The sequence below is a fragment of the Gallinula chloropus genome (genome assembly GCF_964237585.1).
Source record: "Gallinula chloropus genome assembly, chromosome: 4".
Taxonomy (NCBI): domain Eukaryota; kingdom Metazoa; phylum Chordata; class Aves; order Gruiformes; family Rallidae; genus Gallinula; species Gallinula chloropus.
The window spans coordinates 26,698,879-26,712,837 of NC_140088.1; the positions used below are offsets into that span (position 1 = coordinate 26,698,879).

The window sequence follows — 13,959 nt, forward strand, 5'->3', positions numbered from 1 at the left end:
GCTCGGCATCCGTACGCAGGGGCAATGACACCCCCCCTTCCCACCTCGTGGGGATTCGGAGAGGCTCATTAACGCTGATGAAGCACTCGGCGGCGGGAGGACGGGCGCCCCAGAAAAGCCCGTGGGGACACCAGTAATTACTTCTTCAGCGCTGCGTTCGGAGGCAGAGCGCGGGAGAGAGGGCTGGCCCGCGGGCCGCCACAGCCCGCACGTTGCAAACAAAGAGGTGTGGTGCCCAGGAGGCGGATCCGGCCACTCCGCTGCTTGCCAGCGTCTCTCGCACGGCCCCGCCGCCGGGCCGGGCCGGGCCGGGCGCAGGAGCGCGGCGCCGGGACGGTGAGCGGCAGGCCCCGCCCCCTCATGCATATTCTCATTACCATGCCATGACGGGGCCCCGCCCCCCGGCGGCCATTTGTAGCCGCGGCGCCCTGGCTGTGGGGGCGGGTGTTGCTCCCTCCCCTCCGATCCGTGCTGCCGCACCGCACGGCGGGGCGCTGCCGGCGGCGCACAGGGGCGGCGGGGCCTCGGGTTGTTCAGCCCCGGCGAGCTGAGGAGGAGAGCGGGAGGGAGAGAGACGCCGGGCTCGGCGGCGGCGCTGCCGCGATCGGCTCCGCTCGGCTCCCCCATGGCCGCGGGCTGCAGGGACGGCCCGGGGCAGGAGAAGTACCGGCTGGTGGTGGTGGGCGGCGGTGGCGTGGGCAAGTCGGCGCTCACCATCCAGTTCATCCAGGTGAGGGGCCGCGGCGCCTGAGGGGTAGGAACCGGTCCGCCTGGCCGCGGCGCCGGGGCCTGGGCGCTGCCCGGCGCGTAGCGCGGGGGAGGGGGGAGCCGGGGCTGTCGCGGCGGGCGGCAGCTCCCGGAGGCGCCGCGGCCGGCGGCGGCGGGTCTCGCCGCGCTGCCGGGCGGGGAAGCGGGAAGCTGGGGCGGGGTGGTGGCGGCGGCGGCGTGACCTTGAGGGGTCCGGGGCGGCGGTTGAGTTGCGGCGCCCCGGGGCGGTGCGAGCCCCCGGGAAGGTTCTGGAGGGCGGGAAGGGGCGGAACGCCGTCCCCGGCCCGCCGGGCGCCTCCGCCGGGCGGAGGGCTCCGCGGCTCCGGCGCCGCTGGGGTGGGGTTGCGCCGGGTCGGGTCGGGCCGGGCGCGCAGGGGCGCCGGAGGTGCCGGGTGGTCGGGGCCGCTGGGGCCGGCGGCCTCCCGGCGGCGGCGCGGGCGGGGTCCGGCTCCGCGCTCCGCCCGGGAAGAGGCAGTCGCGGTAACTCAGCCGCGACCGCGGGAGCAGTGACACTTGGCGTCCGGCTCCGAAATAGCTGCCCCGGGGCTGCGTCTGGGCCACCGGAGCCGACCCAATAAGGTAGCTCCGGCAGCCCCGCGGTGTCGGAGGGGTTTGCGGGCGGGGGCACGCTGCGCTAGCCCCGGCCGGCGACCGCCCGCCGCCCCTTGAGCTCTTGCTGGTGATGCTGCAACTTCTACATAATTGAACTTTCCTCCCCACCCCCCAATTCATTTTAAGGGAAAAAACAAATTAAACGCAGGATGGAATAGGTGGTACAGAGCGCGTGTGTCGGTGGGAGGGTGCTGTTCCCCTCCCTGGCGCGGGTGCAGCCGTCCCCCCTCTATTTCTTCTGCCCTGTTGCTGTTGGCGTTTCTGCCGCTGGCAGGGCAGCGTTACGAACCCACCTCTCTCCGTTTATGGTGGAAGGAGGAGGCAACTGCTTGCGTTTGCCTTGCTGGTATTTCTGACGGCCGATGAGCAAATCTGGAGAGAATGACTTTTTGTTTGCTCTCCTTAATCCCGCCGAGGAGAGGCAACCCCTAAAATGGGCTGCTTGACAGCAAGGCGGACTTGTCCTTTAATGCTCGGGGCAACGATATTCTCACATAATGGTTTGTTAGAACAGGTGATCTGGTAGCAAATAGACTGTTTCTTTATTTTGGATTTTCTTCGCTAATGTGCACATCCACGTGTTCGTTAGCTGCGCTGTTCTGTGGAGAATTTCAGCTCTGCATCATGGGTGTTGGGAGCTGTGTAGAAAGCCAGGCTTTCAAAATCTGGGTGCCAACTGGATAACTGAATGCTTAGAAGATCCCCTATTGTACAGGAACCTTTAAGGAGAATTAGTTCTTTGGAAAATAGTTTAAACAGTACATTTGAGATGGGATTGAAATCTATGTGGAGCAGGTACCTTGTTTGTCGTGCTGATAGCTGGTAAGATACTGACTCGCTGCTCTGTTTGAAGGTGATGGTCCTCTCTGTGTGGATTAAATTTCTCATTGCTTGTGTACAGAGATAATTTCTGTCATTGACTGAAGCTGGTCTAGAATGCCTTTCACTGTGTGCAGCCTGGATGAGTTTAGGTTCAGTTCTGAGATACTGCTGTCTTGGAAAATGCTGCTGGATGGATCTCTGGAGTCCCTGGTTGCATTAAAGGATTTTGGATCATTTTAACTTCACAAAACCACCAATACCACCACCAACAAAAAATCGTAACATCACAACTGTATTTTCTAGTAAAGTTTTAAAGAGAAGAGAAGAAAGTGAAGCTCACACTTGATGATGCCTTGGTATATCCATTTTAATAGCCATAAGGTTCTACAGAGTAGTAAGTAACCTCAATATACGGGTGCTGGCAGAAGCTCGTTCTTTAAAGTAAAAGCTTAAGCTACACCCCTATAGAAATAAGTTCTGGCTCAAGTGCTGTGAGTGACACTTCCAATGAATATCTGCAAAAGAGGAACCTTTGTCACCACATATATGGATCTCTTCAAATTAATAGCAGAAAAAGAGTGGTAAAGGAACAGCACTGTAACGGTGAACTTTTCAAAATAACTTACTGTCAGATTGTATTAAGTTATCTACATCTTCTTGCCCTCTTGGCTGCTTTATCTTGAGATAAACACTTGCCACCACAAAGTGATGTTTAGCAGAAAATTCAGCCTTTGGAAAAAAAAAACCAAGATAAATAGCTGGGAAACAAAAGACCTGAGCAGAACCTCAGGTGCCTTAAGGAGAGTTTTGTATTGTTTCTGTGCTTGCTAGGTATTTACAGTCTGCGTAGAAATGAGGCTTGGTTAGATACCAAGAGTATCTTCCTGAGCTCTTGGCTCTTAAAGGTTATGATGTTATCAAGTGCGTGCAATGCCATGCAACTGCTTCTGTAGTTTCTGTATGACAAGTGTATTGCTAAATACTTTATTTGTCTTTTTAAGACTGTGTAGAAGCTCCTCCAGATTGTTTTAAAATTGATTATAAACAAGTCACGTGCTTCATTTTTGGAATATTTTTAGGGTTAAGTGACAAGCTTGTAGTTGCCTTCACTAAAACATGGAATAGTACTCATGCTTGCCACACGCCAGATCTCTATGTCAGTGAAGGATTTAAATGCTCTTTTGCTTCTTTACTACTTGTGTTTAAAATACAGTTGTCAACAGCTCAGTTTTGAATCTTAAAAAGGAAAGTTTCTTCTTACTGATACTAGCAAATACTTCCATACTTGGTGTTGTTTTCCTATAATCCAGTATTTGGGTTTTGGTAGATCAGGGTTCGGGTACACTGTTGCTTTTACTTTGGTTGTGCAGATTCCTTTCCAGTAAACCAAACTGTTATGGTGATGGGGTATCATGGGGAAGCACATTCAGTGATTTATGCCCTATCTTTGAAAGGCTAAGGAGGATTCATGTTTGAAAATGGGAAAGCTTTTTTTTTCACATGAAAATAAATGAGAAAAAGAGTAAGGGAAGATGTGGGGAGAACCAGTTCATCGTCCTCCTTTTGCCAGCTTTCTAGGATTTGTGTACAGCATGGGTGTTGGTGGAGAAACAGGTCGCGTTTGTTCTTACAAGAGTAGCAGCGGCTGAGGTTGGGCTCTTATTATGGCAGTGATTGGTGTGTAAAGTGCTCCTGGGCACGGTGTCCTGTGCAGGAGAGTATCAGTTCCTGGAGGTTGTTGTGCCTCAATCTGTGCTGAAACAACAATGTTTTTGTGAGGAGCCAGAGTGAACAAACCCGTGTCATACAATAGAAGCTCTTTCACATACTGGGTTCGGCATCGTTGTGCTAATTAGTGCAGTAGGAATGGTATGTGAGATGTAGCTGGTTGCTTGCATATAACTGCTTGTGATCTTGTGTTGGCTTTTCAGGAGTTCTTTGAACAACTTGGAGAAACTTTAGAGTACAGATTGTCAGGTCAAAGCTTTCGGCTGTTACGTGAGCAGTGTGTTCCTCAAAATTCTTCCTTTGGGGAGATAAACAGAGCTTGGCATTGCTCTGTTGGTGGGCCAGGATTTCATCCTGGAAATATAAAATCATTTCCTTTAAATCAGGATATGATATATGAATTTAGTGCTGTTTAGCCCATGACTGTTAAGACAGGAAGACAAGACGTTTTAATTGTAGAGAGTTGATGGGATCTGTTGTGGCTATAAACTGCAGCAAGACAGCAGTGAGTGATAGTTCACCATTACACCACAGGATTCTGTAAAACTCTCAGTGCTAGAACTAAGCATTCCTTCTCTTATTTAAAACATACACAAATAATCCATCATGCTTGCATCCCAAGAGGCAGAAGACTTCTAAAATGCGTTGCAGGCGGTTAACTGGCCTCTTAGCAGGGTGAGGTATTTGGGAGTATGAGCTGTGCAGAGCACACAGCTGTTGCCACAATAGCTTTTCTCCAGCTGTCATGCAGAGGTCTGTCACAGAATACCCCACATTCCCTTCTCACTCAGCCCTTTGTAATATTCAGGTTTCCTTGCTCAAAGGGAGTACAGCCTAGCAAATACCTAATCACCCTCTGCATGGGTTTTTTTCCATCCTGCAGTTGCCATTTACTTCATGTTGAGGGTGGTTTTTTTTCCTGGTTATAGCTACTTTTAGCAGTATACAGCAAGAAGGCCACTAACGTCTTAATTCTTTAAAATCTGCTCTGCAAAGTAGAGGATGCCTTTGTTCAGAGTTGTTAAAGATACCTGCCATACTGTTTATCCTCTTCAAAAAACCTATAGCTCTTCTTTTGTGACAATGATGTGTCTATTTTTTGCATACTGAGTAGACTTTGGTGGCTTACAAGAACATCTTGGTTAATAAATGTCTCTAGAACCTTCAGATGGTATGGACTGGATGTAATTCAGTCTTGCTGAGTTGAACTTAGTCAATCAGCTTAATGTTGGCTATGGTAATGCATGAATGTGTTTAAGTCTACTAAAACACTTGATGTAATATAACATATATATAGGGGTCCAATGTTTGGGGGTCTCTTTCTGTTTGCTTACTGACTTCACACTGTATTTACAAGCTTCATTCTTACTGCCAAATTTGTAAAATAAAATATTTTTCCTGCTGCTCTTAAAATGTCAGTAACAAGTTCTGATTGGAGCTGTGCTTACTGTTTTACCGAGTAAAAGGAGTTGGATGTAGATTCGTTGACTTTAATGTTAATATCAGACACTTGTCTGAAAGCAAGCATATATGACTTGCAGATGGGTGGTAAGCAGCTGTTCAGATTTTTCTTTTTCTTTTTCTTCCTTTCCTTTTCCAAACTGCTACTTTAACAAGACTGTTAGCTCTCATTGACCAGCAATAAAGCTAAAGGTGGGTTATCTCAAAGTGTCTTCTGTCCCTGATATAGCTGCTGGGTGAGAAAATAGCTTGTGTTGAATTTTATGGTAAAGCTCTAAAAGAGGGTAGTAAAGCAGATTGAAATGCAACAACTGAAAATGCAGCTGGTGTTGGAGCCGGCGTGCTGGATGTTTGACAGACCCCGGTGTTTAGTGTACCACTCTGCCATGCTAGGCTGGGGGGATGTGCAAATCCCCCCCACAGCTTCTGGGTATTCTGAGGAACTGTTGCTGACTGTCACCAAAAAAAAAAAAAAAAAAATAAGGCCTTAAAGTGAGAGCAAAAGAAAGTCAAAGGAATAAAATGCCATGAATTCCAGGCTGCAGATTCATGCAGGGCTACGTGGGGACTGGTATGCTTACATTTTGATAAAGCGTGGGGCCTTCTCACGGTGAGTAGTGCGGTGTAAAAGCAAGGTGACAAAATAGAGTTTAGGAGAGAGCAACTGATCTTTGGCATCTATTGGAGGTTAAAGGTGGGAAATGCAAATCCCCATCAAAACGAAGCACTTGTGATGCAGGTTGTTGCACTTCGTGTGAAACACGAACTGCTGGGCTCCTTGCTTCCTAGAGCACTGCTAACAAACAAAAGATTTGTCTCGCTCGGTTTAGCTTTAGATCAACGGCCTGGGAAAGGTGGTAGATGGCTTCAGGCTTAACTTGCAGGTAGGTGTTGGTTTGCATGTTAGTGGTCTGGTGTAGCTAGCAAGAGTATAATGCAAAGGCATTTAGCCATCGGGGCTGCTGTGTATTACATACTTACAGGGTAGACCTGAGCTTGGTTCAAAAGCTGGCGTAAATTTGCAGCAATGCTTAAATTTTGATATGCTGATCATTTTGGTTTTGAGGCATTTACAGTCCTTTTCCCAGAGCGAAATTCCTCTGAGAGAACTTAAACCATGCTGCAGTCAGAAAGCACCTTTCCATGTGTTAACCCCTCACAGCAGTTGCCTATAGACCAAGTAAATATTGACGTACCTTTTGGTTATCAGGTTGTATTCTGCTGCCACTTGCACAAGGAGTACTGGCACAGCTTCCTGGATTTTATTGGCCGGCATGCCCTTTGCACTTGGGGATGAATAGGCAGCCGCTGGCACGTAGCCCCGTTCCTCCTTCCCGTGCTAGAGGGAGAGGCTCCTGGTTTTGGCTGGAGCTCTGAATTCCAGTATTCAGTAGTGGTGGTAAAGGATGGCTTTTCTAAGTAGAGCCCTTATATTGAGAGAACTTTGAGGGACCTGGACAGCTCATGTTTATATACCTTATGCAACCTGTCTGCTTTTACCGAAAGTGTTACCAGCACTGAAAATGTTGTGACTGAGCTCTTTGACATACATTTCACTTCATGAAGCTGTTATTCGGGTAACAGTCTTCTGGCTAGCTGGTAGGAAGCTAGGTCTTTTGTAGACCTTCCTAAATGAGTCACTCTTTGGGTCTAGACTGGGGTGACACAAGTGGATAATTTTGCCGTTGGGTTTGACGATTCAGGTGGCTGAACTCTACTGGTTTGGTTGGTAGTCTTGTCTTCAGTTACTGCCATAAGCACTGCTAAAGGAAAATGTGACATCCAGGTAAATGCAGTACTTGCATGCTTCTTGAAATAGAACGCATTTATAATAATGCCAGCATCAAAACTGAAATTACAGCTGTAATTGCTCCTTTTTAAAGAAAAAATAAATTGACTATATGTTTTTCATATAATATGTCCAAAGATTTTTGGATGCAACTTTGATCAACCAAGACAGATTTCTGATGAAAGGGATAGAGTGAATGGGATCCAGATTGTAAAGCTTAATCGTAAACAGTGTCAGTAGGCAGAGTTTGACTGGCCAGTGGCTTGCCTTACAGAGTTCATTGGAGCTTTGCTGGAAATGCTGACAGTAGCAGTAGCCTGTTGCTACAAATTTAGAGAGTTGAACGGGATCCCAGGTGAATGGTTTCTGTCTGAGCAATGAGTGAGGCCCTGTTTGTCTTGAACTCTGTCTTTCTGTACTAAGAGAGCTATGCTCTGTGATCAAGAACAATTTATCTTTTTTCTGTATTCTTTACCTTTCTTTGGTGGTTTTGTGTCCTGTCTCACAGCTTAAGTGTGGTTGTAGCTTGGGTTCAGGATAGCCTGTAAGCCACTTTCTTTTTTAGTACCTATTTTAGTACTATAAAATATTTTTTCCTCTCTTTATAACTTAATGACTTGGAGCAGATAGCAGACAAAAAGGATGTTTACATAATCTGTTTGCCTTGTCTTTTCTTACTCTTGTCTGACAACATACCATGCATGTACTTCAGCTAGCCACATCTCAGTGTATAAGCTGCCTGCTACGTAGCACTGCTTCTAGATGGAACTCCCATGAGGAATCCCTTTATTTTTTTTTGTTTATAGATTGCTTGTTTTTACTAGGCTACTTCCAGGAGGGCTGTCTGGAATGCAGTGCATGGAGCTGTTCAGGGATAAGTTAGAGGGCACGCATTCACATGTGAAGTGCTTGATCGTGCAACTAATGAAGCATTGTGCACAACTGCTGCCTGTCATTAAAGTGGGGTCAGGGTTTCTTATCTGCCACTGGAAAGGGAAAGGCTGGAGAATTTGCACTTTGATGTCCTTAAGTATACACAGTCTCAAACCTGGGTGGGGGGTGGTGGGTATTGAGGAAAACTGAAGTTCACTTCTCTAGTTACATGGAGAAGTGTGGTGAGCTCTGCTTACGGATGGAGATCGTGCTGGATGATTAAGTTCTGTGGTGTACAGACATGCTCACACAAAAGCTCACAAAGGGGTGAAAAGGAGAAGATGCATTTCCAGGGGCTTGTGCAGAGCTCCCCAAGACTGCAGGGGAAGGCAATGGCTGACTTTGGCTGTGCTGAAGCTCCTGCAAGTTAGAGCGGCGTTCTGGTGCAGCTGGAGGAGTTGAAGGGCTTTCAGAGTGAGCACAAGTTGATCATGTGTTTGCTTTTTGGAAAGGATGGCCAGAGGGAAGGCATAGGGCTAGGGAAGTGATTTTGCTCTTCAAGCCTGAAGGAACAGGGCTTTGCTGTAGGTGAAGGCTTAATTTCATGAGCTAGTACTACCAGTGAGGAAAAATGCTCAACAGGTCCCTGTGCTGCCACAGCAATTTACCTCTATAGCTATTTACTCCATCCAGTTCACTGAAACTTCAGGAGTGATCAAAGTTAAAAATAACCAGGGAATGTTTTTACCCAGGATCGGTTACCCCATCTGGTTCCCTCTGCAGCTCTGCAAACAACTTCGTCTGGCAGTTGTGCTTGTTTAACCAGACCTGCACCAGCTTCTCAGCCGTGTCCTGAGAATAAACTCTGGTTTCTGGTGAATCTAGATAGGAGTGAGTTCAGACAGTAGGAATGTGTGCAGAAGGGTGCTATTAAAGGTAGCAGAAAGTACTAGCTGCTAGGACCAGTGGACGTTAATAATTAACGAGATGTTGGCATCGACACACAAAAATGCTAGTTTAAGAAAAAAATTAGTGTAATGCTGATAACCAAAATATTCTACAAAGATTTTTTTTAATGCAGAAGACCTATAAGAAGTATTACTTCTCAGCATATTAAGTACACATATTCATAACTACCATGTGTGTCACTTTACTCTTCTAAGCCAGAAAATAAACTTGAGCTTCCATACAACTTCCAAGCAAATTATTTTTCCAGTCCTGTTCTGAATGTTCTGTAATATAATGAGTCACTAGTTATATTTGCTTGGAAAAGGAGAAATTTTAAAATCATTACAGTTACTCTTGTGAGTTTTTTTCTGACAGGACTAACTTGCTCAGCTTATATCACAGAGCATCTTCAGTATTTCTCATTTAAACAGATATAAACCTGCATGCAAATCTGAAAATTTTGCTGCTTATGTGGCAAGCAGACCATTAAATGGTAGGATGCTTGTGATGAATCTGTGTGAAAAATCTGACACTGTTGGGGTGGAAAGAGATCTGCTACATTTCTTCTGTTATTAGACTTACTCTCTGTAAGGGAAGTAAGTGGAATTACAGTAATACATAGTGCTTGAGGTTGGGGGTTTCTAAGTTGCATTTTTCTAATAGTATTTCTGTGTTTATCTTTTTATGAAGTTCCTATATAATGGATAAAAAGCAGTTCTTGATAATACACTTGTATACGTGCAACCAACAGTACTACTGACAAAGATACTGTTAAAAATGTGTAAAATGTTTTCCTCTGAAGACTTTTCACTAAAAAACCTTTGTTAGCAAAGCCTGATAAAGTAAAGGATTCTGGCTTTGGATGACCCAGTATTACTAAGAATGGAGTTATGGAGTTAACTCTGTCTTGCAGTTTCAGTTGCTCTTTAGGATTTTTTCTATCAGTTTGTCTTTGAAGTCCTTCAGAAAAGCACTATCCTTGCCCTTGCATCTTATTCGCCTGCCTCCCCCCAGACCGCAAACAATGTTATGTGAGTCTTGACCACGTGTCCTGACAGAGATTTCCAAGATGGAAATACATGTGCTGTATCATTTTGATTTCCCCTGCTTTGACTTTCCTTTAACTGATGTTTCTCCTCCCTGCTGGGAGTTCTCAAATTTGAGATAATGCTCCGGGTATCAAAAAGCTATGGGTGGAGACAGTGCTGCTGTGCGCAGCAGCACTCCCCTAGTGCTGCAGTGAATTTGGTAGACCTTGTTGCTGTGTTGTATGCCATGATAAACAATTCTCAGACCCTCAAGTTTGAAAGTAAACCTGTAAGGCCAAAATCTTCCTCAGCACATAAACAAGGTAAAACAGGTCTGCAGTTGAGCCAAAGGTGTATTGCCTTGCTGCCTGGGAGTAAACTATGGAAATACATGTCTGTCTCTGTAGCAGGGGTAGGGGTGTGTACGTGGTGGGCTGTCTGTTTCTAGAAAGGAAGCGTTCTGCCTGTGGCACTCAGCTACTTTGAACATCCTGCCTTACTACTGTTAATGCTGTCTCTGAACAGGCTGTCACCAACCAACGCTGCTGTTACTGCTTGGCTTTGGTTTGGTTGCTTGTGCTTCTAGCTCTTTCAAGTCCAGAAGCCTCTTCCCATCAACTAAGGGAAAAGGTACACTAAATCACTGTACAGTCTTGTGTATGGATTAACTACTGCTCTGGATTTCAGTGCAATATTACTTTATACTACTGACTGCTGATGTGCAAAACTTTATTGCAGCAATCAAACAAGCTGAGAGCTTTAACTAAACATCTGAACTGCCTACCATACCTAGATTATTGGAGGATTAATCATCTGGAGGCACTCCAGAATCATCAAGAAATCATCAGAAGGAATAGGGCAGGTCACTAACTTTTTGAGCATGATTTTAGCATTAAATGTAACAGAAAGACATGTCTTTGATAGTAAAAATAGCTTAAGTTGCTTCTGCTTCTAACAGGCCGTTCACAACTTGCTGTTGCACTGCTTGAACCGTTGGGGTGGATGCTGTAAAAAGGATCACAAAAGCCCGGGTAAAACTCCATGCAGGTAACGTGGACTGTCGTAGCTGAGCCCTGTGAGCAGGAAGAGCTGGGGGAGGGATGGCACAGGCAGCAACTTCTGTAGTGGGGTAACCAGCACAGAAGACCTGTGTATAACTACATGAAGCCTTGTGCAACAAGGGAAGGTAACCTGTTCCAGCTCTGTTCAAGATGGAGAATGAAACTTGCAAGTGGTTGCTCTTGGTGTGTAGACCAACCACAAGAAGAGTTGCAAAATGCCCTCTGTCTGTAACACTGCTGAGTGAGTCCTGTTATCCGATAACAGGACGTTCAGGTAAAGTCTCTGACTTTGGACTGTCAGATCAGCTAATGGAGCAAGAGGCTTCATTTCTTTTGTGCTTAGCTGGAAATGGCAAGGTGGCTCTGAGGCTTCAAGCTATTGTGGCCTTCTGACTAGTCTAGCTGCTGTAGGTGCCTGTGCATCTCTGACTGTGAAGGCTAAAAGTTGGTTTACTGCCTGTCAGTGGCTTAGCTCTTTGATCCTCTTGGGTATTAGTTCTGAGAGCACTGCCTAGCGTGCAGGGGCATTTTAAAGTTGAGTGACTTTTAACAAGGATGTTTAAAGTCTGTAAAATTTCTTAATTCCTGTATCTGTGGCTTCAATCTACTAACTACAGAAAATGTTTTGTCTCCTATAGAATTTCAGTTTTGTTTCTCCCTTGCTGGAAAGGTACACTCAAACATATTGATGCCTACACCCCAACTGCTTTGAATCTAAAGAAAATGCTTCAAAGCTTAGCTATTGAAGTAAAGATGCTTTTTTCCTTTTGCTATCTGGAATTTTTTGCACCCATTAGAATGGATACAGACTGTATAAGGTAACTGAAGGATATGATACTGATTTTGTCTGTGAAGCTAATTTTTAGCCATATGTATTCTACAAATGTTGAAATTTGCTAATATTTATAAATTTGAAATTAGTTGGTATGTGTGTTGGCGGGACTGCAGGGGAAGAGAGCCTCACATCTGAAGTAGTCGACTTCCTTGTCCCAATATTATTTGCCTTCTTCCAAGTAGGTTACATTCCACACATTTTTAATAGCGGCTTCCGCTCCTCCATAGCTGCTTTGACTTGTTTTGTGGGAGGACTTGAATGTTTTGACTGTCACACCACAAGTCTTCTCCCAAAAAAGGAAACCGATAATAGCATTGTTCACTTTGAGCAGAATTTGAAAATAATCTGATCTGGGCTGACTGGATGTCTGTTCAGTGGAATTGGGACCTGAGGTTTTAAAATACCACTGCATTAGGGATTTTGCTCAAGGTTTGAGAGTTTGGGATTTTTCTAGTTTAAGACCTAAAACAGCACCTTGAAACTTTCCATGTTCTGTGCATCTATCCAATTTATAAATATTCTGCAGAAAATGAACAAAAGCCCTGCATCTCTTGATGTGATCTCATGAAAAAGATGCTGGCAGCCTCCCTGCGTGAGGGAAGGTGGTGATCTGGAAGAATTTGTTCAGGGTGATTGCAGAAGATGAATAATTTAAGCTGCAGCCACTTGCTTCAGACTAGATAATTGAGACGGAGTTTGCTAACAGCTGAACAGCGTAAAACTTAATGCTTCCTGCGGCGCGTGTGCTTTAGCTATAGCTATTTTATACATGAGTACTTCCATGCCAGTTTGGGTAGCCTGAGACATTGAAAAGTATCTCAGGTCTTCCCCGCTGCTGGTAGTTAGCGTGAGGTGGTACTGTGATTGACTGATGCTGTCCAGCTAGGTATTTATGATCTTTCTGTAGTTTCTTTCTCGAATGGATTCCGATGCATCTGATCTCTCCTAAATCTAGAGAATATGTGAAGTGTAGTAGTGAAAGGCACTTGTGCTACTTGATTCCCCTGGGTAAAACCTCATGTGATTTAGTTCTGTTATTGCTCATAAAGCACCTCCAAGCTGGAGGACTGACTTTTTGTCAGCTTCCACACTAGTGTTTTTAAGTGCTTGGGTAGCAGTGGGCTACCATAGCAATTCATAGGAAAATGTCCCTAGATTTGTCATTAGGTTTTCAGGGTCTGGAAGCATGTAGGATGTCAGTGCTGAAACATATTTGAAGAGGACTTTGTTACCACTCTGCTTGCTTTCTCAAAAAAAACAAAACCAAAACAAAAAAAACAACAACAAAAAAACCCCAACCCAAAACCCCAAAATAAACAGGTGAGCATGGTTTTGATTCTGTTCGAGTTTGTAGTGCATGTGGCCTGTCTCATCAGTTTGGAGTTTTGGTTGTTATGAAAGGTTGCTTTTAACACACTCACAAGGACTGAGTCTAGGAAACTTAGGAATTACTTCAATGTACACCCTAATGCTGGAAGAAAGCTCAAAAGATAAACTACTGCCTTTAACTGGTAGCATCTAACCTTTCCCTGCAAGAAGAGCTTTGTTGCGTGGTAAAAGCTGCCCGAGCTGGGTGGTGGTAACGTTGTGCTCGGAGGTACGCTCACACTTCATGCCAGTTAACCCACAAGAAAAGGTGCACTGAAGGGCTCCTGCTTGTCACACTGATGTACTGCCTGTCCAGAGACTTTGTTGTTTTTGGAAATCTGAACAACACTGAAGAGCCCATTATTCTAAGTGCGATGAAGTTGAAGAACCTGTTTCTGATCTCTGAAAAGGAGTGAGGCTAATGTACTTTCGTGTGGTTTGGGTGCAGAGCGCAGCTTTGCCTGTGCATTCCACGCTCTCTGTTTTCTTCACTGAATGCCCTTACCACAGACTAGGGTATATAATATGGGAGCGGAAATAGCAGTAGGGTTGTGTGTTTTGGGTTTTCTTTTTTTAAATAATTAAAACAACAAAAAACCCCCACCCATCTGATCAAACGCTGTATGCTCTAAAACCACCTTCTGACAGTAAGCAAATGGAAGGTCT

General features: G+C 45.5%; 1 protein-coding gene across 1 annotated transcript in view; it reads left to right on the plus strand.

Moving 5' to 3' along the window:
• The first annotated feature begins 558 nt into the window (after positions 1–558).
• RRAS2 (RAS related 2) overlaps positions 559–13,959 on the plus strand; it is a 44,488-nt gene continuing 31,087 nt past the window's right edge. Inside the window, exon 1 of the mRNA XM_084262845.1 lies at positions 559–730. Coding sequence (XP_084118971.1) covers positions 626–730 — 105 coding nt within the window. The 5' untranslated portion in view covers positions 559–625. The remainder of the gene's footprint in view (positions 731–13,959) is intronic.